Source organism: Mollisia scopiformis, assembly GCF_001500285.1.
Source record: "Mollisia scopiformis unplaced genomic scaffold LY89scaffold_12, whole genome shotgun sequence".
Lineage (NCBI taxonomy): Eukaryota > Fungi > Ascomycota > Leotiomycetes > Helotiales > Mollisiaceae > Mollisia > Mollisia scopiformis.
Genome location: NW_017263592.1, coordinates 1,233,704 through 1,257,051, shown reverse-complemented (window position 1 = coordinate 1,257,051; position 23,348 = coordinate 1,233,704). Strand labels below are relative to the sequence as shown.

The 23,348-nt window shown below is 46.2% G+C and overlaps 9 protein-coding genes across 9 annotated transcripts; 6 read left to right on the top strand and 3 right to left on the bottom strand.

Annotated features, from left to right (window-relative positions):
* Positions 1-1,613: 1,613 nt before the first annotated feature.
* LY89DRAFT_718821 (uncharacterized protein) lies at positions 1,614-3,312 on the bottom strand (the record flags this gene model as incomplete). Its single annotated transcript, XM_018218448.1, has 2 exons — positions 3,018-3,312; positions 1,614-2,950 (listed from the first exon to the last, which is right to left on the bottom strand). The coding sequence occupies exons 1-2, from the start codon at positions 3,253-3,255 to the stop codon at positions 1,614-1,616; spliced, it is 1,575 nt and encodes a 524-aa protein (XP_018071516.1). The 5' UTR covers positions 3,256-3,312.
* Positions 3,313-4,502: 1,190 nt separating this feature from the next.
* On the bottom strand, positions 4,503-6,410 carry LY89DRAFT_707467 (putative MFS monosaccharide transporter; the record flags this gene model as incomplete). The annotated part of the gene is made up of 7 exons (XM_018217613.1): positions 4,503-4,743; positions 4,798-4,864; positions 4,912-5,571; positions 5,627-5,992; positions 6,044-6,204; positions 6,252-6,269; positions 6,325-6,410. 7 exons carry the CDS (start codon positions 6,408-6,410, stop codon positions 4,503-4,505), a joined length of 1,599 nt encoding a protein of 532 aa, XP_018071515.1.
* Positions 6,411-8,629: 2,219 nt separating this feature from the next.
* Positions 8,630-11,156, top strand: LY89DRAFT_782348 (uncharacterized protein). The gene is made up of 4 exons (XM_018222570.1): positions 8,630-8,832; positions 8,887-9,023; positions 9,072-9,560; positions 9,692-11,156. The coding sequence occupies exons 1-4, from the start codon at positions 8,681-8,683 to the stop codon at positions 10,756-10,758; spliced, it is 1,845 nt and encodes a 614-aa protein (XP_018071514.1). The 5' UTR covers positions 8,630-8,680; the 3' UTR covers positions 10,759-11,156.
* Positions 11,157-11,322: 166 nt separating this feature from the next.
* On the top strand, positions 11,323-13,567 carry LY89DRAFT_72922 (uncharacterized protein). The gene is made up of 6 exons (XM_018219357.1): positions 11,323-11,577; positions 11,627-11,936; positions 11,987-12,273; positions 12,324-12,448; positions 12,510-12,534; positions 12,669-13,567. The coding sequence occupies exons 1-6, from the start codon at positions 11,479-11,481 to the stop codon at positions 13,440-13,442; spliced, it is 1,620 nt and encodes a 539-aa protein (XP_018071513.1). The 5' UTR covers positions 11,323-11,478; the 3' UTR covers positions 13,443-13,567.
* A 125-nt stretch (positions 13,568-13,692) lies between these two features.
* Positions 13,693-15,605, top strand: LY89DRAFT_734143 (alcohol oxidase; the record flags this gene model as incomplete). The annotated part of the gene is made up of 6 exons (XM_018219880.1): positions 13,693-13,738; positions 13,794-14,055; positions 14,103-14,247; positions 14,313-14,674; positions 14,724-15,519; positions 15,570-15,605. The coding sequence occupies 6 exons, from the start codon at positions 13,693-13,695 to the stop codon at positions 15,603-15,605; spliced, it is 1,647 nt and encodes a 548-aa protein (XP_018071512.1).
* A 636-nt stretch (positions 15,606-16,241) lies between these two features.
* Positions 16,242-17,918, top strand: LY89DRAFT_782345 (FAD/NAD(P)-binding domain-containing protein; the record flags this gene model as incomplete). The annotated part of the gene is made up of 3 exons (XM_018222569.1): positions 16,242-16,522; positions 16,574-16,991; positions 17,039-17,918. 3 exons carry the CDS (start codon positions 16,242-16,244, stop codon positions 17,870-17,872), a joined length of 1,533 nt encoding a protein of 510 aa, XP_018071511.1. The 3' UTR covers positions 17,873-17,918.
* A 396-nt stretch (positions 17,919-18,314) lies between these two features.
* LY89DRAFT_734141 (uncharacterized protein) lies at positions 18,315-18,833 on the top strand (the record flags this gene model as incomplete). The annotated part of the gene is made up of 1 exon (XM_018219879.1): positions 18,315-18,833. One exon carries the CDS (start codon positions 18,315-18,317, stop codon positions 18,831-18,833), a length of 519 nt encoding a protein of 172 aa, XP_018071510.1.
* A 371-nt stretch (positions 18,834-19,204) lies between these two features.
* Positions 19,205-19,738, bottom strand: LY89DRAFT_685093 (uncharacterized protein). Its single transcript, XM_018215016.1, has one exon. The coding sequence runs from the start codon at positions 19,598-19,600 to the stop codon at positions 19,331-19,333; it is 270 nt and encodes an 89-aa protein (XP_018071509.1). The 5' UTR covers positions 19,601-19,738; the 3' UTR covers positions 19,205-19,330.
* A 157-nt stretch (positions 19,739-19,895) lies between these two features.
* On the top strand, positions 19,896-23,117 carry LY89DRAFT_616940 (CDC45-like protein). The gene is made up of 3 exons (XM_018210783.1): positions 19,896-20,939; positions 20,992-22,070; positions 22,120-23,117. Exons 1-3 carry the CDS (start codon positions 20,175-20,177, stop codon positions 22,859-22,861), a joined length of 2,586 nt encoding a protein of 861 aa, XP_018071508.1. The 5' UTR covers positions 19,896-20,174; the 3' UTR covers positions 22,862-23,117.
* Positions 23,118-23,348: the final 231 nt, after the last annotated feature.

The window sequence follows — 23,348 nt, the reverse complement described above, 5'->3', positions numbered from 1 at the left end:
ACGATGGATGGCTAATTTTTTGCGACGCAATCCTGTTCTCAAGACCAAAAAGCAATACCGGATCGATTCTGTGCGTGTAAATGGCGCTACTACTGAAATTATTAAGCCTTGGTTCCAAAGATTGGAAGCTCCGGCCATTAGGGTTATTAAACCTGAGAACCGTTGGAATATAGACGAGGCAGGCATTATGGAAGGCCAAGGGGAGAATGGATTGGTGGTTGGGAGTGCCCAGAAACGTTTCATTCAAAAAAAGCAACCCGGGGGAAGAACTTAGACTTTATTTATTGAGTGCATCTCCGCTTTGGGCCATGCTCTCCGGCCACTTGTTATTTATAAGGGAAAATTAGTTCAGTAGCAATGGTTCGGCATAGAACTAAAAGACTATAAGGGTTGGAAGTTTGAAGCAACAGACAATGGGTGGACTACTAATGCTACTGCTTTGGAATGGCTGTTAAAAGTGTTTATTCCCTAGTTAACACCACATAACCCAAAAGACTACCGTCTCCTTATTCTGGATGGCCATAGGAGTCATGAGACTACAGAATTCATGTGGGAGTGCTTTAAGCACAATATCCACTTGTTATTTCTACCTCCTCACACCTCTTATGTGCTCCAACCCTTGGATTTATCGATTTTCTCCCCTCTTAAGCGAGCGTACCGGCATCACTTAGGACTCTTGGCACTTATGAACGATTCTACTCCTATATGGAAAAGAAAGTTCTTAGAGTGTTATAAAAAGGCTCGGATAGATGCAATAACAGTTGCAAACATCAAAGCGGGGTGGTCTGGATCAGGATTATGGCCCGTTCGGATGTCGAAGCCCCTCATGAACCGATTATTGCTTGAGAATAGCAATCAGCTTGATAACCAAACCCCGGGAACTTCTAGGGATGTCCAGGCACCTGAATGGTATGATTCGCAATCAAAAACCAAGTTCCAGACTCCTCAAAAAGCTGGTGATGTTCGTCAACAAGTCAGTCAAATCACGGGACTTCGGACAGTCGATATTACCACGACTAGGGTACTTTTTAGGACTATCTCAAAGGGTATGGAGCAAAAGGACTTTGTTATTGCATAGTAAGAGATGAAGATCAAGTAGTTGGAGAGTAAGTTAGTGGATTTGCAACCTAGAAAAAGAAGGAAAGTGCAAGCCTCTCCTAATTCCAAGTTTGTCACAATCGAAGATATTATGAGAACTCAAATAGAGGTTGGAGAGCGCCCAAATGTACCATTAGACTCAGATGATACTACTACACTTGCTTCTACTTTATCTCATATAAAAATTGAAGAATAAAAAAGTTATTTAAGTGCAAAGAGGGGTGATGTGAATTAAGCGAGGTGGCCCAAAACAGGGGTATGCCCAAAAGAGGGGTGGTCGACTTATACAGCCTGCCTCGCATAGTTTTGATCTGCGGCTTGTTGAGAATAGCTACACCGAGAGGAGAACAAGCTGCCTGTTTGGCAAATTGCAACTTATCTGTGTAGAAGTTAGAGAAAGCGAACAAAGGATTTGACAAATTAAACGTACACTGCAAGAGATACTCCAACTTCTCACGTATGTGCTCAATTGGCAAATGACACTCCGTTAACCTGGCAGACAGATAGGCAACAGGCTAAGAATAAGCAAACCCTTGATGAGGAAGAGGAGAATCGAAGATGCCAAGTTGAAACACCCAGCTCCGAATCATGCTAAATTTTTCCAAGACCTCAATGGCGGAGTTCGAACGGTCTGTAGATGGTTCGCTTTTTTCTTTGAGATAAGGGAGCTTCCATGCGTACTCTTCAAATTTGTTTCCTTGCCAACCTTCCGGAACACCTATGTCCAGAATACCGCAATAAAATTCTGCTAGTCTCATCTGACCCTCCCTGTAGTCCAAGATTTCGTTCAGCCGGTAGAGTTGGTCAATATCGAATTCAGCCCCTTCAATCAGCCTGTGGAATCTAGGATGACAGTTGGTATTGCCGCCCTCATTATCCCGGCCTGGATTTGAGTTCATGTACCTAATCGCTTTGACTTTAACCATACGATGGAGAGCTCCTGGACTTTTTGACATGACAGAGCCATTAAGAGGACCGGCCGATTTGTAGACTTTCCTCATTACCGGGGCTTCTGGCAGGCTCCTCCACCTCTCTTCATAATTCAAGAGAGGAAGTCCCGTCCTTTTCCCACATGATTGGGCCCAAAGGTCGTCTTGGACAGCAAATGAGAATTCGTGCTCTGTCCATATTGTTCCGCACTGAGCTTGACATTCATTAACAATCTGCTGCGTCAAACCGGCCATCGAAAGTTCTTCTCCCTCGTCATCTTCTTTCACCTTGATTAGCTTCTCCTTCGCGATTGAACCTTCTTTCCGATCAGAAATCGTGATTATGGAATTTAGGAGGCATGTCGCAAAAACACTTCCTCCAGCTTGTTGTCCAACGGTCTCACTTATCCCCCAAGACCAACTCGGGGTACCGGCTCCCGCTGCTGTGAGAAAGGAGTGATTGAAGAGGGGCTTCTTATCGAAGTTTTTGTTGAAATTTGGCTTCATGATCCAGCCACCGGAGAAGCACGATGTCAAGATCATTGTCGTTTGAACCGCCTTTTGCAGCATAGAAGTGAGCCTTGGTTGGGTAATCTTCCAGAGGCCGCCTTCACCACAACCAATGAAGATTCCGGACGTATCCTCTTCACCATGCCCAAATATGAGCACCAGAACTGGTTGTTTAGCTCGTGCAGCTTCTTGGATCTCGGATTTGAGAGTGGCTAAGAATCTTTCAAGGAGATCTTTTGGGTTGACAATACGAAATCCGGCTTTCATTTCATCTTCTGGCAGCATTGCCTCGTTCATGACAACTCTCCGAGCTCCTGCAACTCCATTTGCAGGCCCGTAGAGATAACGCCCGTGTTTGCGGGTCAAATCACTGGGCGAGCAACTTGAAAACCATAGTTGGTTAGGTAGTTCGGCTGCTGTGATGTTAGCATCAATAGAACGATCAAGAGGGAATGGAGAAAGCAGTGAGGTTGCACGCACGTCGAGAACCCAGCATCTGATAAAATAAAAAGAAGTCCGAAAAGAACCATCCATCATCTTGCGGGCCTGCATCGATTTCCGGTATTCCGCAGACCGCAATGATTCTTGTATTTTTCTGGACATCTGGTGGGCATTTCGCAGCGAACTCGACACCCTGAAGTCCCCCATAAAGACCTGTCTGTCTGCCGTAACCTCCATATGCGGCAGGTTGTACCATTTCGCTTGAGCTGGATGTCATCTTGCTGACTTTTTGGGCGAGAGGAGGTACTGAAGAGGCGTGGTCTGGATTTGAAAGTTGTGAATACCTCAAGAAAAGAATTATTGAAAGAATAAGTGTAATATATATGAGCGCCGACTCTTAAGTGAGCCGTAACTCATGAGTCACGGGCCACGGCTCAGTTCGAATCACAATCGGGTTGAGTCATTCTCGGAAAGTAATGATGTAACTCTCCCGATCAAGCCTCCGCATACACGACTGTCTAAACACATTACTTCCCCTTTCCCCTTCGATATATGATACAGCTCCACCGATTATGTGTAAAATAGTAATTAAAGTCTGCTATTTTTTGAAAGATTTTTCTGTCGTATTCAAAGACATTTGTATTATTTCGAGATTTTTTCTCGTATAAATATTTGTATAAAGCTAGCTAGTATTTAGCGACCCAAACTTTAGAACGAACGAATCAATTAACTAAATGCATTAGTTTCGGCAAGCGCATTATGTCTTTATTAGTTCACATGATTTGGATAGTTCAAACTTTGCTTTAGTCTATTATTTGCAGCTAACACTACTTGAAGTAATGTATTGTTACCTGAGGCAGTGTGTTGTATTAGATAGGAAAGCATAACAGGAATTAAAAGGAGTTGATGACCATCGAATTAAAGAAGCTTTGTTGAGTCTGTCTTGTGCGCAGCAGCAAACACACCTGAAAGTTTAATTCTTCTATATGAATAGAGATGAAGATAGATCGTTTTAATTCCTTTTCCTACCCGTAATAATAGAGTTGAGCTATAAGAGAAAATAGGTCTGATGCCACAATTATCTATATATGTTAAAGAAAGAGGATTTGTAAAATTAGAAGCTATTAACGAGAAAATGTTTGTTAAAATTAGTAATACAACACTACCGTAAGTGTAATTGCTAGACAAAAAAAATTTATTTATAAAATACTTAACAAATCCTCTTTTCTAACAAATTACTAAATCTTTGTTTTATTTAATTTTATTAAAAGTTAAATGTAAATTATAACAAAACTTAGAATAATAAGTATGAATAATATTTTTAATAAAATAAATTTTATAAATTAATATATTACGTTGTTTAGAGCGACAAAATAGAAATATGTTAGAGTTTTGTATTTGTATGTGCGATAATAGAAAAGTTTGTTATAGAAATATATTATATAAAAGATACTCCTGATGCTTGATTCATATAATATCTCACGCATTCAAGTAATCTTGTTTCTGCCGTTGCACCAATCCACTCTAACTCGATGTCTCCTTATGCTCCACATTAGCTTGACTAGCCCTCCTCTTATGCTCCTCTGTCTCCTCATAATTGATGAGAGCCTCTCCATGCTTTCCGTATCGTCTCGGTTCTTCCTTTGCTTGACGCACGACAGTGAATGCATTCTTGGTCTTTTGGAAAATGCTGTCCATTTCTTCGAGTGAACGATAGGCGGTTTCTGGGTAGAAGAAGTAGACGACTGGGAATATGGCTGCATTACTGTAGAGGGTGGTTAGTTATTGGGTGAGCTTGGGATAATGGCTGGCAGCTTACATGACTGCAAAGATGATGTATGTCTGATAACCGATGTTGTTAAATGCCACTGGAGTGATCATAACGACTTTGATTAGATTAGTACACTGTCAATATTTGAAATTTCTGGAGCACTCGCCATAAAATTAAACAACCAATTCCCACTCGTACTCAATGCGTTGGCAGGAGCCCGAATCCTCAACGGCACAATCTCAGCCGGATACAACCAAGTCATTCCCAACCATCCAATCGCAAAGAAAGTGTTGAAGACAAATAAGAACACTGTTTGAGCGATTCCCGCTTTCGTCCCACCAATCGAGTCAGTAACCGCAAGGACTACCATCGAAATGGACATCCCAGCAGCTCCAAAAAGCATCAACTGTCTGCGTCCGAATCTCTCAACAGTGAATACAGCAAACCATGAAGCGACGAAATATTCCGTCCCATTGCAAGCAGCAATCAACTTCGCCAGCGTCTCACTGAGTCCAACTTGTCCTTGCAACACATTCGGGATGTAATAAGTAATAAGATTGATTCCTGAGATTTGCTGGAACACTTGATTCACATACGCCAAAACAGTTCGATGGAAATGCCGATCTGGTCCTCGTGTAAAGAGATCGGCAAAAGTGCCTTTCTGCATCTCGAGAACCGTGTCTTTGATGGCCGAGTATTCGTTTTGGATGTAAGGGCTTTCTTCGGGCATGTCGTTGAGGTGCGCGAGGACGTGGATAGCTTCTGTGTCTTTTCCTTTGAGGATGAGCCAGCGGGGACTTTCGGGGAGGCTGAGAACAAATGCTGCTCGTACGTTAATGAGATGGTGTATGATAGCTTTGAAAGGGAGAAGACGCACCGAGGATGAAGAAACAGAATACGATTTGGAATGCCAAGGGAAATCTCCACGATACAGGGTTTGGGTCGAGGAAGTAAAAGCCGAAGTCAAGCCAGTAAGCAATCATGATCCCTCCCGTGATCAATGCACCTTCAATCATGACCAATTGACCTCGTCGATGTGATCTCGAGCATTCGCTTTGCCACGTTGGGACTGTTGACGTGTTGAGTCCATTTCCAAGACCGGTGATGAGTCGACCGACGATGAATTGAGCAAGAGAGTAAGAGCTACATTGGAGAATTGCGCCAATGACCATGATTGAGGAGCCGAGGAAGATGGTTCGTCGACGGCCGAGGGGATTGCCGATGAATATACATAGGATTGCGCCTGGAATAAGTCAGAGTTTGATGTTGGTGAGGTCTGTAAAAGAGTGTATACCAAAAAAGCATCCAACGTTGTAGCTTGCAACAGTGATTCCTTGATATGTAGAGCGATTACTCTGTTCCGCCGACCCCGCAACAATTCCCTGTGCATTCGGATCGATACTCGGAAACTGAGATCGAAAAGAACTCAGAGTGAGAAGGCCGCCAGTCACACCCCTAGAATCATCAATATTGAACCTCCTTTCCAAGCAAAGTATACTGACTGATCATAACCGAACAATCTGTAACAATATCAGTAAGTGTTGACGGACAATTCAATTCAAAAGAAGAGCTCACAGGAAATCCATCCCAGCAATGACCCCAACTGCAATCTGCAGCCTCACACCACGGAGGCCCAAGAATTTCCCACTCTTTCCGAACATGATTGCGACTCTATTGTTGAACCCCTCAGATTGAAGCCGATGATGTCAGTGATCACAACTGTGTCACCTCGCAAAATTCGTTGTCCCAAGAGCGAGATCTAATTGCAAAACTGCAGTCCGACGATCTATATTATTCTATAGGACACCAATGCCACAAGAAAAAATCATGCAACAATTGAAATATATAAGTTCCAACTCTTCTGAATCTCCGGCGAGGTGAGTATGTATAAATTTCCTCCTCCCCCGCAATTCGCCAGAACGGCTCCTCATCCGAGGCGGCAAACGGCATTGTTGATCTTCAACCCTAAAGCGACGGGTTACCGAGCTAGGTAATCCTTTGATATAATTAGTCTTCTTAGTATGGGACTTTCTGCTTGGTAGGGTAATTGGATGCGAAGCCGGTGCGGGTTATGGGAGCCGGACTTGGGGTTTGACATATGATGATATGCGACGGGAAAGATGATATCACTCATTGATGATGGACTTGGTGGGAGTGTGGTTGTGAGGAAGGACCTAAGCCAAGTTATCTCGTAGTCTTGGTTTTCTGTTTGGAATGTTCAGTCTCTTGCTTGGGTTGATGAATCTGTTGGATAGTGTTCAGAGCAGATATATTGGGACGAAGAAGAAGACCTTCATAGTTGAGCCACCAGAAGAAACTGAATGCTTGTATTAACGAAGATCATCTAGGGATTTATCATTTCAAAGGCTCAAGCTCCTATCGTGTATGACATGATCCTGCTTCAAACTTCCTTCTTTAGTAACTTCGATGTCTTCAAATTGCGTTGAATCTTCATCGGTCTCTCTCATTAAAGCTCTGAATCACGTGTATCACGGCATATACTCTCGAGCATTGTTACAGCTTTATAGTTGTTGTTTCCAGCGGTACACATTTTCTGCGATGAGCTTATTTCGTATCATTTTCTACAGCGAGTTCACTCCACAAATGAAGGCTGGAGGATGTTCCAACATGGGTCACGACATACTCGTTTCTTCTGAAGCTCCTGGACCTCTTCCCAGGTTTTCGACCACTCAGAGATACCGGGAAACGGTGGAAGCCAGCAGAACCTTTGAGAATGTAGCGTGAGTCTCACATTTAAGATTCTATCTTTGGGAAATATTGGTGCGTGCCGTTCTCAAGAGCGCGAACTTCTGGCGCATTTCCTCGAAGCCCCCTGCGATTGTCAGACTTGAAAGAAAAGGCGAGTACGATAAAGCTCAACGTCTAAACCCGTATTTATGATATTACCCAATGAAATATAACTAGCCATGAATTCTCAATCCAACAGTCGCACAGCAGCAAAACTTTGCGGCGAGCGGTTGCTTACAATCTTGCGCCGCGTTGTATCTCTCACCGCATCGCTATTTGTCACCCCCATTCCCTCTCATTCACGTCAGCACTAGCCTCAATGTGTGGCCGAGAAGTCATGGAATGGCATTCTTCGCATTCCATCGAACCGGACAAGATCCATAGATTCCAAATCCACGAATCATATTCAATCTTTCAGCAAGTGACTCCATAGAACCAGATGGATTCTATGGGTCAGCACTCAGTCCTTTAAATGATTTTTTTATTTCATTGAAAAATGTTTACCAATTTATGAAATAATGCGGCATCTTTCATAGTATGTTACCACATGTAACGGGACTGAAAGATATAGAGATAATATTTATATTCTCGAGTATATCAGTGCAAAGAGGTAGTCCTTTATATGAGTTGAAATATAAATAAAGCTATTCCTAGAGCTTCTACTTTCATAATGCTTAGCTTTGACTTGCGAATACTCACAGTAAATCGAGTAACATTTTCCACTTCATTAGCCGCTATACTCGCCCTCCTCTTGCGACCAACTTTGGTAGTAAGTGAGAGTGAGGTGGAGGTGAGGCGGGAGGGTAGGATTTCAATGAGGGTAGCGGCAAAGGGGTGAGGTTGGGAACATAACCTCGCGATTGGTCCTAATCCATGGATTTGGAATCTACGGAAAGCTTCCATACGATGATCTGGGATTTTCCATTGAGCAAGAAAAAATCCATGGATCTGATCATTCCAACATGAATTTGTGATTGGAAGCACACAATCTAACTCAGCTGCCGGCCTTCGATCACGTGGGGGCTCCTTCCCCTTTCGGAGCTTGCGGAGAACTATTCCCGGCTATCGCATAAGATGGGGAAGCACACTAGTAAAAAGAAATTCTATTTCAATTTCACCAATTCGCTCTTGGGAAAATATATTTCAAAGAACGGCAATCTTCCTTGAAGATAAATTGTCAGCAATGCCCCTTCCAGACTTGATCGCCGAGTTTGCAAGTGGATTAGAGGCCGCAACTCGTGCAATCTACCATTCGGAGCAAGAAATTTGCACTCCGACGAATCTCGCCAGAGTCGTTCAGATTTACTCGAATATTACATTCGATCTTGAAGCTTTGTGAATAATCCTATCGCTTTGGTGAGAGGAATTATCTGACTCTGGGCAATATAGGTCTGTCAAGGAAAGAAATGTAGCACTTGCTACCACTGTTCGTCAGAGTGCAAATACAGGCGGTTGGTTGCAAGGATGGAAATGTCTGGTGGAGTCTTGCCCCGGTTGCGGTGTGCATGAGGAGATGCTAAGGGATGGTACGTCTTTACATCAAGTATCCTCTTTTCAATGCTAATATGGTGCAGTTGAGATAGGTGTCCAAGCATTCCAGAAGGTAGAAGTTGCCACCAAACATCGTCCCGCGATTCACGACATCCATCTCACAGTCGTCTCGGAGCCGAAACCGGGCCGCATCGACCAACTCGGACCGAAGAGTCTTGGAGGCAAATTTTGGGAAGGAGATCTTGTGTATCTGAAAGAATACGAAGCCTGGTGTGGACCAGCGGAGTTGCTGATGGGACCTTGCGTTTTCTTTGCTTGGATCGGTATTTGCAAGAAAGTTCCCAGATTCAACGATCCGAAGATGCTGGAGGCGTTTTGGACTGCGCAGATGTTGGGTATAGTTGATTATGACCTGGACCAGGATGACAGTAATATCAAGACTAAAAAGTTTAAGGAGGCGATGGAGAGGACAGCAAAGATGGGGGCTGAAAATGAGGCAATGAGGGGGGTTGCTTGGACTGGATTGTTGACCATGGATCAGCAGACCTACAATCGACAGGTCCAATATAAATGTGAGTCAAGACTCAGGACACTTGTTCCTCGCCCACTCAAAACGCCTTCGGGGAACCGGCCCTCTCGAAACTCTTGCGATATGCAGAAGTGATATATATGGTTTGAAAAAGAAATGCTAACCAGCAAACAGGGGTCGCAGAAGGAAAAGGCTGTTTCGTCACTGGGCCAAGCGAAATCTCACCTTACGAATATCTGCGAGCTGGTGTCGCAGATTGTGCTTCCCTGACGCCATTTGCGCATCAAACAGCTGCTGAATACATTCCCAGTCGCAAAGGGATGTTCCTCGCCGTCCTGAACTCGAACCTGCACGATCTAATCTACGACATGGGCTCGAGTAGCAGGATTTCCTGCGCCGGTTATGCCTTCGCCTCTGGCAGCTTCGAGCATGACCTGCCTCAAGCATTCATTGTCAGTACTATGGACGCGGCAGCGGAAGCTTGCTTGAATGGACCCGCAGACCAATCTGTCCTATACGGTAACAACACAAATTTTGTTGCCTGTCTCTGGAATCTGTTCAACATTAGGTATAGGACATGGGAGCGGCTGATCAAGTATACTCGACTTCTCCAAAGATCGAATAGTCCGGTCGCAAGCAAGATTCTGAACCACGCCAAGCAGAACATGGTTTTCCCAGCTGTCGATATAGAAGCTGATGTTGAGGTCGCATTCAAGTCGTGTCTTGAGCCAGCGAATGCTAACAAATTGGTTCCTCGGGCATTGCACACCAGTGTTTACACAATTCCGAGCCCGGTGGAGACTCTGGCTCAGTGCAAGGGCTTCTACTTGCCAGGATTGTGCGAGTCATGCAAGGACGCCCTGGAAGAGAACATTTATCGCGAAGATACCATCCAAACCATCAAAGGAATCCCCCAGTTCATCCTGAACGGCGTGCCAGTTACGCTAGCCGCTGCCGTCCGTCGAGCCTCGATTTGGGCAACTTCAGATAAGTGCTGTGATGGCTGTGCATGCGTGGTCGGCGAGTGGACAAATAGTATATCCGACAGAGTCACTGTAGCTTCGATGCAAAGTGAACAGAGGCTATCTCCGAGAGATTGGCTTTTGGAGTGTTACGCTATTGGGTGCGTTGCATTTTCTCCATTGCGCCTCATTTCTATCACAGGGGGGTTCGACGCTTTTGTGGACATCCGTTTCGAACCAGGTGCGATGGGAGAGCATCGAGACATAGTTGATTGCTAAGCATGCTTCTTTCTGTTGACAGAAGAATCTTTTTTTTCTGTTGATGTTGAGGGATAGGCGAAAGCGTATTGGCAATAGTACATTCGTGGGAGTCGTTTGTAGGAATAACATACATCTTTACGCCTTCGTCTAACGACTCAGTTCGTTATCGGACAGATTTGCCTTGCGACATGGTGGGTTTTGCGTAATATGTGATGTGTTGGAAGCGACTCGCGTTGATACCCACCTAGGTATCATCATCTTCTCGGCAGATATGATAGAGTTTGGACCATCCATCGTGGCTTATGGATTCAAATGCCGAAGTGGCGGAAGGAAACAGAGGCAGAGTTTTCAATGGTTGTGGGAACCGGAAACGCCGAGAAGCCATGTATATCAACGAATGCAACAAAGAAGGCGAGAGGTTAGGTATTCTTTCTTTCTGCGGACTGGACGACGTTGATAAAAATGAGAGTGAGAAAAGGGGCACCAGGGGGCAAGAAAGTGCTTACATCAGCAACTTCACGTGCCCCACGGTGGCCCCTACTAGTCCGCAATTTGCTGACGCTCATTTACGTGATGCGTGCAAAACATTCCAGTAGCACAGCAAGAGTCAAGAACATGTTAAATAACCAGAAGACGGCGGATTACCTGGCTTTTTGGAATGCGTTGCGCGGTCTCCGGTTCTCATTATAATCGAAGCAAGTTGGTTCAGTTGGCTGACATCCTGTGCCTTCCGCTAAGATGTTGTCCCCCTCCGGCAACTGGAAACCTGTCTCGAATAATCGATCCAAGAAGAAGAGTAAACAAGGATGCAGGACTTGTAAGACTCGTAAAGTGAAGGTATGCTTCGAGGACGACAATCTCCACCTAGCTGCTAACACCTTTCCAGTGCGACGAACAGCGCCCCGTGTGTGGAAACTGTAACATCTATTACAGCTCGAGAATACAAAAGTGCGACTACGGCAATGCTCCCAACCCCGAATCGGACGAGAAACCATCAAATAGATCTTCCATAGTCCGAAGCACGAAAGGCCTGATGTTTGACAAGCACGTGATCGCCAATCCCAACACGAATACATTCATGACTCTCCCTCGTCGAAGGCCGCTGTTACCAAGTACAGTAGGCGGCGCGGCTCTCGATCCATTCAACACCGTAGCTAGAAGCGATCTTCCTAGTGCAGATCAACTTTTGCATCACTGTATATAACAGCATCTGTCTCTTGAGTCCATAGTGACTGACTTGGCATAGATCTCTCCGCAATCATCAGCAAATGTCTACCTGCAGGGCATACGCCGGACAAAAACCCTCTGATCAAAGGTTTATGGGGACTCCTCCAGTCAGACGTATTTTACCACACCGTCATTCTTCAAGTGAGTGCCGTTGAGCTTGAGTTGTTGCAAGGCAAGCCAAATACGTTTCACTCAGACAAGTATACCCGGGAAAGCATGCGGATATTACGTAGCAGGATCGAAGACCCCAATGAAGCTGTTTCAGATCAAACCATGTCAGCAGTGGCCACTTTGGCGACTCTCGAGGTATGTCTTTACACGACCAGGATAGGAGGTTTCTGACAGGCAATTACCAGTATGGAAAGAAGAACATGACGGCGATGAAGATGCATCTTGACGGACTGAAAAGAATGGTCAGCATGAGAGGTGGCCTATCGAAAGTTCGGGCATCAAGTCAAACAACTGCGACGATGATACACTGGTAAGTAGATACATACTGTTTGTAGTCAACCTTCTGTTCAGTTGCTAATTTGCGATTTTAGGTTTACGATGCTAATGATGCAAGATGTGGGTATATTTGCTATTGCTTTTGCTATGCGGTTCACAACCTGCCACCTTTCTCTTATGTCTGCATGGGACAGACGAAAACGGCCACGTCTTTTTTACTCTTGTAGAACGTACATCGCTGACACTCATCCCAGTCTATTTTCCCACCCGACAAGCGTGACGACCTTTCAAGCGATGAGCCAAGCAAGCTGTACAGTCTTGAACCGAGTCCTCAGTATCTTAGCCTAGAATCATTTGATATGGAGGAGGGTGTTCGAGTGATTATGGAACGAACAAGACGCATTTCGGAGCACCTATCTTCGGGAGTGCAGAGCGCCGCAAATACGCCCGATGATTTCCATTGGCAGTTCAATGCGTTGTTACAGAGACTCTGTCATCTCAAAGTCCGAGCAGGTGCAGGGTCAACTACTGCGTACTTCACAGAGGCTTGTCGGCACGCGACATCTCTCTTTCTTTTCCTTCCATTCGATAATCACTACCCAGATCCAACACTTGTGATCAACTCCATGCTCCATAAGCTCAAATCTGCTTTGCAACACTTAGTACCAGCTTCGGGCCCACAAGCTCGACTACTCTTGTGGCTGCTGGCAGTGGGTGGTGTGACATCTGTGAATCTACCGGAGCGTGATTGGTTCATCGGCCATCTCGTGCCGATTGTAGCACATCTTGAGCTGCGTTCATGGGCAGACTTCACTTCTGCTATGGAGGGTATCATTTACGTCCGGAAATTTCTTGACGGTTCCTTTCGAGAGCTTTGGGACGATGTCAAATTCGCGACAGACGCTTTGGCTGAGCAAGACCCATATACGAGCATTATTCTCGTTTCGAGGAGTTCTTCGGCTACACTGGTTGAAAGCGACGGTGAAGCACTCGAAGCCGCTTCAACATCGAGAGAGGCTAGCCAATGAGAAGAAGCGAGCCGAGAAACCCGAGAGGACTAGTTGCAGGGACGATCAGAGAGTCTAGCTTCGGAAGACGATGATTGGGTCCGACCATCACTGAGGACCAATCATAGACGGCTTACCGTACATGCTGACATTCTCGTACGTATGCACGAGGCTGCAAGGGCTGACATGACAGCCTTGCGTAGCCCTTCTCGCAAGTATAAGTATGCTGTGGTAGTGGTCTGTGGAAAGCACAATGCTCAATTGAATAGTCATGGCGAATACATTTGACTACATTATTGTCGGGGGTGGAACTGCAGGTATGACTTCATCTAATACCATCCCTTTTTGTGGCCTTGACTAATTTAAATGAAGGAGTAACAATTGCCAGTCGACTTTCTGCTGCTCTTCCGGCGTTATCGTTTCTCCTCCTCGAAGCTGGTCCCGATGGAGATCCTCGGCTTGAGCCAACGCAAGGTTATCGCGCTGGGCTCGACCCAGCCATTGAGTGGAATCACAAGACTGTACCTCAGGAAGGCTTAGCTGGTAAATTCGTCAGCCAGCTGCAAGGAAAGATCATGGGTGGATCTTCAGCTATCAATGTTCAAGGCTGGACAAGAGGTGCTGCTGTAGACTTGTGAGTATTAATGAAAAGTCGGTCCCAGAACATGCTGATTTTTGTAGTGATCAATGGGCAGAGCAGGTTGGGGATGATCGATGGTCGTGGTCTGGACAGCTACCTTACTTCAAGAAATCGGAGACATTCTTTCCAGCCAAGTCCAATACTGTCGATCTTGCTAAACTTCACGGAGTAGACGGGCCTATTAAGGTAGTCTCATTCACCACTCTATGAATTCCGGTATACGTTTGCGAGACTAACAGATTATATTGTAGGTTGCTCAAGTTACAAACTCTGGCAGACAACGCAATTATCCATTACGAGATATGATTGCCCAATCATACCAATCTACTGGGGTTAAATGGATTCCTGATGGCAATGCGGGAGATCCATTAGGCTACTGCGAGGGTGCGCATAATACATATGATGGCAAGAGATACTATGCTTCGAATTGTTACAAGCTTGGAGAGAATGTAACGACATATAATAAAGTGTTGGCCGAGCATTTGATATTCGAAGGCAACAAAGTGGTTGGGGTCCAACTTTCTCGTGACTCGGAAAGACTCATAGTAAAGGCGAAGAAAGAGGTTCTAGTTTGCAGTGGAGTGCAAGGATCTGCCAAGTTGCTGCTTCTGAGGTAAGTCTTTTTCCGAGAGGAGAACGCAATCCGTCACTGACATATACAGTGGCATTGGCCCCACAGAAGAACTGAAGAAGCATAACATCCCACAAATCTGCCATCTACCAGTAGGAGAGAACTACTCCGACCACCCAAACTTCCAAACCTTCTGGAAAGTTCGCGATCGAGGTCTCTCACTCGGTGACATGCCAATGGTGACTCCAGAATGCGATTGGACAGCCGGTCTCCCCGGAGATTTGATGGCATGGCACAATCATTCAGACCTTCTGCCGAAAATTGAGAACGCCAGCATAGATCCCAATATATATGCCCTATTGACAGCGAACGGAAAACCTCACACCGAGTCATTTGCACTCTATGGCCATATCGACCTTGGTCAATGCGGTGTTGAAAACCCAGGAGGCTCCTGCTTCACATTGGCAAACGTGCTTGTATCACCCACCTCAAGAGGAACACTCAAACTTGCATCTTCCGATCCCCTTGACGCTCCGATCCTTGATCCAAATCTCCTGTCGAACGAGCTTGATACTCAGCTCATGTATGCTTGTGGTCGACTCACCATTGCTATGATGCAAAGTCCTACCGCTCAGAGATATGGAGTCATGGAGTATGGCGTTGATGAGAGTATCAGAAACGATTTGTCTGATGCGGCGATGAGGAAGAGGTTGTTGTATACAGGGAGAACTTTGAATCATGGAAGTGGCACATGCGCTATGGGTAGTGTGGTGGATACGGAATGTAGAGTGAAAGGCTTGGAGGGGTTGAGAGTTATGGATGCAAGTGTATTTCCAGCTCCTTTGGGAGCGCACTACCAAGCTGCTGTTTATGCTCTTGCTGAGCAGGTATGTTCTTTTTGGCTTGTATTCTAGAGTGATTTACTAACAACACACAGATGGCGCAGCTTATTATCGACAGCCAAGTTACTTAATCGAGTACATATTCAAACAGGATTCCACTTTCATACATCGTTGTCTTTCTCCCTCCTGAGTCTATTGAAGCAAGCGCTATCTCATATCTCTTCGAGCGGACGAGTCGTTCAAAGTCGCCCTAGAATCATACCTTAACCCCGTCTTGCTATCTATCGCGCAACCCCACCTGCATATCACGCAGCACATAGCCTCCAACCCCGCGATCCACCCTCCAAAAGGAGTAAATCTTATTCGTCCAGCAGTGTTCTCTCATTGGTGAAGTAGCTCGGCAAGCGAATGACGAGATAATCGTCCCGCATTACGAGCGCCTCATGTTAGTCAGCCTCGCAACTCAGCTGCTTATTCCCTATGTCCTATCTAGTGTTATAATGAATGCGAGTCGCGCTTTCCTTTCCTGTTTTGTATATGAGACTCTGGGGTGTACTTCTTCTGGATATGAACTTGTATAATAATTTTTAAGCTTCAAGGAAGTACAACGAGTGGTTCGAAATAAACCCAGCACTAAGTCACGTTGATACATCGCTTTACCGATAAACGTCGCATACGGCATTATATACTTGTCATTCAAGAACTTGAATTCGATTTTGTCCTCGGTGGCTCCTCAGCCTCCACTCTGTTTTGAAACAAGCGACAACATGGGAGACATCAGCGGCGAAGATCTACCTCCAAAGCGAGTTGCAGTCATCGGTGCAGGCATAAGTGGTATAACGGCAGCAAAGCATCTCAAGCATGTTGGAATAAACGCCGTGGTATTCGAGCGTTCAAGTCGCATTGGAGGTAACTGGCTTTACGATGCTCGGAGACCAGTGGAGCCAACTTATCCTTCGTTGAAAGCTTCTATTGCGGATCCTTGGATAGCGAAGACTGGAGATGAGGAATGTACGAGTGAGGACGATTTGAAGTTCGCTCCTCCTGGGTATGTCACCTTCTTAATGGTGCAGTGAGATTCTTGATTGATTTGAATCAGGCCAGCGTATCCAGATTTGACGAATAATGTGTCAACAAAGTGTCAGTCGTTGAAGGAATTTCCATGGCCGAAAAGAACGCCGGATCATGTTTCGGTCCACGTGAAACAGAAGTATATCCAGGACTATGCTGAGAAATTTGGTGTGGTGCCTTTGATTCGATTCAACACCAGGGTTGAGAAGCTCGAGAAAGTGGGACAGACTTGGAAAGTGAGATCGACGACGTTGATCAAGGACCAAGATGGACGAGGGAGGAGGAAGGAAAGTGTTGAGGAATTCGATAATGTGGTTGTTGCTTCGGGACATTATCATGCTTCCAAGATCCCAGATATCCCAGGTCTGAAAGAATGGAAAGCAGCTTGGCCGGACCGAGTCGAGCATTCGAAGAGATATCGAGGCCCGCAAGATTATAGAGATCAGGTATGGTTCTAAGTCTAGCTTGAATTCCCAAACTGATCGACATTCAGACTGTACTTTTGATTGGCGGAGGTGTCTCTTCTGCTGACATTGGACGAGAATGCTCAGGCGTTGCCAAGAAAATTTACCAATCTAGTCGAGGTGGAACTTTCGACCTCCCAGAATCCTTTATATCACCAGAAACCGAGCGAATTACCGGGATCAACTCTTTCTCCCCACCATCCTCTGACTCCAAGAATGCTCCTGGGACGGTGACTCTCATAGACGGTCGAATACTAAGCGACATCGACCGTGTTATCGTTTGCACAGGCTACCTATTCTCACTCCCTTTCTTACCAGAGCTACACAACGACGACCTCTCGGCAGAAGAAGCAAACGAAACCGTACTCGTGACAGACGGTCTCCAGCTGCACAATCTCCACAAGGATATCTTCTACATCCCCGACCCCACATTATCATTCATCGGTGTCCCGGCCTACACCGCCACGTTCACTTTCTTCGAATTCCAAGCTATAGCCGTATCTGCTGTCATCTCATCTCATGCATTCCTCCCCTCTGAAGAAGAAATGAGGAAAGAGTACGAAGAGAGAGTCAAAGCGAAAGGCTATGGGAGAGCGTTTCATTCGCTGATTAGAGGACAGGATGAACTGTATGTGGAAGAGCTGGTGGGTTGGTTGAATAGAGATGCCGAAAAGACGGGAGGTGAGAAGTTTGAGCCGTATGACGACGCTTGGAAAGAGGAGAAGAAGCAGTTTTTTGAGAAGTATAGGGCGTTGCTTGAGAGTAGCGGAAAGGTGGAGAAAGCGAGTGGATTTGGTGTTGAGACGGAGTTGGAGAAAGCTTTTAGAGGAGTGAATATCGGTAAGATCGAGGTCGAGAATTGAGAGGATTTCCATTTTCTTGGAGCAGCTATACTGATCTCTATCGGAGTGTTGTGGGAGTAGGAGTGCTCACGTGACTCTCCTTTTCGGCAACCACGATTCTCTCCTCATGCTCGTATCCTTAATACTTCTGGAAAGCACACTGCTACTGCTGCGGCGATTGCGTGATCATTTCAGTCTGTAGCTCCTTCCATCGCTGTCACGAGTGTGCGGGAATCTCTTTCGCGTCCTTCCCATTTATTTCTTTCTCTTCATCAACTTCATACACATCACTTTTGCACACGGTACTCTTTATCAAGCATTCAGCATACATTTTCATCGTCGAATATCGCGTTCTACACTTGTCACCTGGACTACTGTGCCATTACTCGAGACATTGCTCGCCGTCAAACTTGTTGAGGGAGAAATTATCCTGCGGAGTTCTTCAGGCGAGAAGACCGAAACCATGCCTCTCAACATTACTATCCCTTTCGACCTTCTACCAAGTCCAGAAAAGACTTACTCAGTCTATCAAGAAGTATTGCAGGGCATGGGACTCCCCGAATACTTGCTGGGCGTACACATCGACTTTCTCATCTACATTGTCTGTCTACTCGTCATGGTGCGCTTCACTCAGACCATCCTGCACTACGAAGGACGTTCTTGGATCTGGTCGATAAGCTGCTACTTCCTCATTCAAAGAGTTGTTTCTCGTTTCGAGTACCGACCATTCGATCCCGAATTAGCCCGGATACAACCTCTGTTGGCGGCTGTGCCGGCTGCCGCAAACCTGATGCTCTGGAGCATGGCTGGGCTCAAGGCTGAGAGAAACCGACTTCGCTTTACGGAGGGTGAGCGAAATAACCTTTTGATTCTCGGGGCCTTCGAGTTGGGGATGGGACTCGCTCAGTTCCGAGATGTATATGTTGAATGGGCACGTGTTCATAGTGCAACCAAAATGGCAGGAGATGTGGCCGGCTTCTAGGTGAGTCTCTGTTCGAGAGGATCTGCGTGCTAGTAGCTGATACTCATCCTTTTAGGAACCGAGAGTTGATGAGAAGAGGGAGGGGAGATGACTCAGACTTGTTGATGGCTACCCTTCACTGAAGCTAATGCATCGTCTTGTGATTGGGTTGGGTCTTTTCTTGTTGTTACGGTTATGGACTTCGGTCGACTCTTGGCCTTGATGTATTATTCCAACAGTCGGAGAGAGGTACATGAATGGATGCGGGGTACGGTCCACGTGTACGGTAATGGACATGGTCGTTGGTGTATCGTTGGGGACGGAGAACATTCATTCAAGAAAATGGGACGGAAATGAACAATCCATACGGTCATCAATTTGTTGAACGTGAGATCTAGACTATGCTCTCATTTTCTTTCGAACCTCGAGCTTTCATCAGATTTCGCTTGGTTTCATACTTCCAAAGGCAGTCAAATGAAATCCTCAATGTACAGAAGTGACAGCAGCGTAGGATTGTTTCACACTTGGACGGACAAGTCGATAGAATCCTGCAAAGGAAAAAGATCGATACCACAGTAAGTCAAGAAGAATATCATGATGTTGGCAAGCGTAAGTAGTCTGTCTTGTGTTGTCGAGTACTCGCATCTGTATCCATCGGATGTTTGAACATTGATGAGATGCCTTCGGTGATATTTCTGGAAAAGGTAGAAGTCTAAAGTGGCGAGGTCTATGACTTGCTTTTTAGACCACAGACCCGAGAGCTTGGATGAGAACATCGACGTTGTCATTCATCGATATTGGTATGTCAGGATTGACCACGGATCGTCTGCTGGGTAGGTGATCATTGCTACAGAGCTCTCATTGACGTGGCCATATGAGCTTGCCGACTTTGCAAAAGAAGGAAGTTATGAGATGTCCACTGTATATTGATAACATTTGAAGGTTTATAACAACTGTTCGCTATGAAGCAGAAATGATTTGTTGACGGCAAAACCTCGGCTTTCCTGTCAGGATTTTTAGCGCCGGGCCACCAAACGCGTCTCTCCGTCATTTTGGATCGCGAGGTAAATCTACAAACAATACCCAGCGACCACCACAACATCACCAAATATTGTTCTACTCTTGTTCGAAGGCGGATCTCCCCGTGAACACATATCGAGAGTGAGCGACCCACTTATATGCCTACGCACGGCAATTGTCACACAATAATCCTGGTCCTGGTCCATCAAGAACGCGTCCCTACCGACATTATACAGACCGCGATTTCATGACCAACGACAATAGCAATTGCGTCAAACTTCTCTTTCATCTTGACTACTCTACTCCTATCATGAGTTGGGACGCGTCGCGCATCTAATAATCATGTATCTTCCACGATCACTTATCTCCTCACTCTACCTCAACCTCCAACGAGCACACCATCCGCTATCCCCACCTGTTATAATCCTCGCCGCACTCGACCCCGATGCACTATGCGGATGCCGAATTCTTACTGAACTCCTCAAGCGCGACTACATGCCCCATAAGATACAACCGATTGCTGGTTATGGCGACTTGGAGAAAGCAGGACGGGATGTTGTCAGACCCATGATGAAGAGCCAAGGAGGGGAGGGAGGCGTGGTTGTCTGTCTAGGAGTTGGAGGATTGGTTGATCTAGGAGGCCTCCTCGGCATTGAAAACGAAGACGGGACCAGTTATGATGGTGTAGAGGTCTGGGTCATTGACGCGCGAAGACCTTGGAATTTGGGAAATGTCTTTGGTGGTCACCCAACGTTACCACAAGTTGAGGAAGACGGACAATTGGTGGACCAAAAGCACTCTGGAATAGATGGCGGCAAATTACAGCGCAACTACAAGTCAGGGCAGGGTGGCATTGTGGTTTTCGATGATGGAGATATTGAACAAGAACTAGACGCTGAACGAGACGCGTATTTAGCTTTGGTAGATATGCCAGAGGTTGAAGATGATGAAGGGGAAGACGATGGGAGTGATTCCGAGAGTGAGGAAGATGATTTCGCAGAGGATTCGCGACCAGGTCAGAAGAGAAAGTCGTGGTCGGACCGAGACGAGGATGATGAGAGTGACGAAGATGACGATAGGCCTAGGCAAAGAAGGAGAAGTAATTCGGTAAGTCTCTCTGCTTTGAAAAGAAATTCCTCCATGCCAATATGCATCATAGTCAAGTCCGATACCTGAGTCTCCTAGTCGGCCAAGACAACGCGGTCTCATATCACTCGATGGTCCCTCAGCTTTGGCGTCTAGTGTTTCTCGTTCCGTCTCTCCTACACCAGCCCAACCTCCCAAGGGCCCTTCTGCTCGAACATTAAGACGCCGATTACTAAAGTTACGGCGGAAACACGAGTCAGTCCTACAAAAATACTACACACTAGGATCCTCATACTCAGAACCGATATCTTCCATGATGTACTCGCTTGCATCAGAACTGGGTCGAGAAGACAATGACCTGCTGTGGATGACAATTGTAGGAGTGACTTCTATGGAGTTATATGGTCGTTCGTCAGTAGGTGTAGCCATTTCTACCCAGAAGGCTTTGGCATCAAGAGGTTGGCTTGGAACTAGAGGATCAAGAACACGGCAGCTTTTACGAGACGAAGTTCGGCGCCTGAATCCACCAGAACTTGCAGAGTCAAGCTTCAACGGCAACAGGAATGCTTTACCAGAGAACAGTGGCATCATCCCTACTACAGCACGCAGTCCAACGGACACCAGCATTCGCTTGTCACCCGAGCCCAAATTCTTGCTAATTCGGCATTGGAGTCTCTACGATAGCATGTTGCACTCGCCATATCTATCTGCTAAGTTACATATCTGGTCAGACAGCGGAAGAAAGCGACTGCACAAGCTATTGGCGAAGATGGGGGTCAGCCTTGTTCAATGCAAACAAAGCTATACCCATATGGATATGGAACTGAAGAGAGGTCTTCGAACAAAATTGCTGAAGTACTCAGAAATGTATGGTCTGGACGATCTGGTACCAGCATCAGATACTGATGGCAAGGATCGGGGTGGAACAAAGGAAGGCTGGGGCTTCGTCAGGAGTTGGGGCTGGCGAGCAACACTAAGCGCGCAAGATGTTGGGGTCGTCGTTGGTGCTATTCTCGAAGTCGGCAAGAAAGTGATCACCAGTATAGAGGGCAATGATCGTGGCCGGGAGAAAGAGACGGTGGATGAAAATGGCAAATTGGAGGGCGAGGAATGGGTTGGGAGGTTTTGGGATGCCTATGATGCACTCGAAAAGTATGAAGCCAAAATGCACGAGGTTACAGACTTACTAACCTGCTATCAGAATCGAGGAACTCAAAGCTGCACTCCCAACTGCCCAACATCTTCACCGCGCCATCCTTCGCACAGGTACTTCTCTTATCGAGAAGCGTCAGATCAAACATCTCCGGGCATTCCGCATGTGTATAGTCAAGGACGGCCCAGACGTTGCGCTGTTCACACATCCGGCTGCGTTGACAAAACTGGCACTCTGGATTGGAGAAGCAATTGCCGAGCAGGAGCGGGAATCAAAGGGTAAGCTCGGTCACGGTGGCCGAGGCACACCACTTGTTGTTGCAGGATTGAACGAGAGTCGAGGTGTATATGTCGTGGTCGGCACAGGCGGTGGAGGTGGAGGGAGCATGGGATTCGGCGATCGGCAGGCGGCCAAAGAGAAAAAGGAAAAGAAAGAAGCGAAGGAGAGGGCCCGCGAGCTGAAGCGAGCCAACAAGCAGAAAGTGCGAGAGCAGAAACGTGAGGCGAGAAGACTCGCACTCGGTGACGATGAAGTCGATGATGAGGAAGATGAAACGGAATCAGAAGGCTCGGATTCTGACTCGGACGATGAGGAGGATGAGGAAGATGACGAGAAAGCTCAAGCCAAGGGCTTTGGGAGGAATAAATTCGGCAATGCCTTTCAGGAAGTGGTTGCTGAGACAAGTGCTAGGGTTCGAATTGACAGTTTCGAGCATTGTGTGGTGGAAGTTAAGAAAGAGGATCTTCAACCCTTCTTGGAGAGTTTGAGTATGAAGGGTGTTGTGGGGTGAAAATGTTAAGTTGAAGGAATAGAGGTGTAGATACGTGTTCATGACTTCATTGTTTGCGTTGCTTTGCTTTACTTTGCTTGGGATGGGTTGAATTGGATCGATGCTCTTTTCATCATGGCTGGTTGGTGTAGGGCATTTTCATGGTTGTTGGGTTCCTTGCTGCGTGGTGCTGGGAAGGAGAAGAGAGGTGCGATTGGTGGGGTCTCACTTGACCCTGCTTTGCTTGTGCATAGGAAATGATGAACTTGATTGTAATTGATGGACTGTGTTAGTTACTATGTGATCTTCGAGTAAAATGGTTTGTTGTATTGGTTTCTTGCTTTGCATTTTGCCAAGTGGCAGTGTATGCTTCACCTTGTCTTGTAGTGCCTACCCCTTTCGAAGCCTCACATACACGCAACTAGTTTGGATCAAAGAGTAGGAGCCTTATTACGCAGACCAAGAAGCATCCTCATTGTACAATTGGCGAACAATGTGGCTGAACATC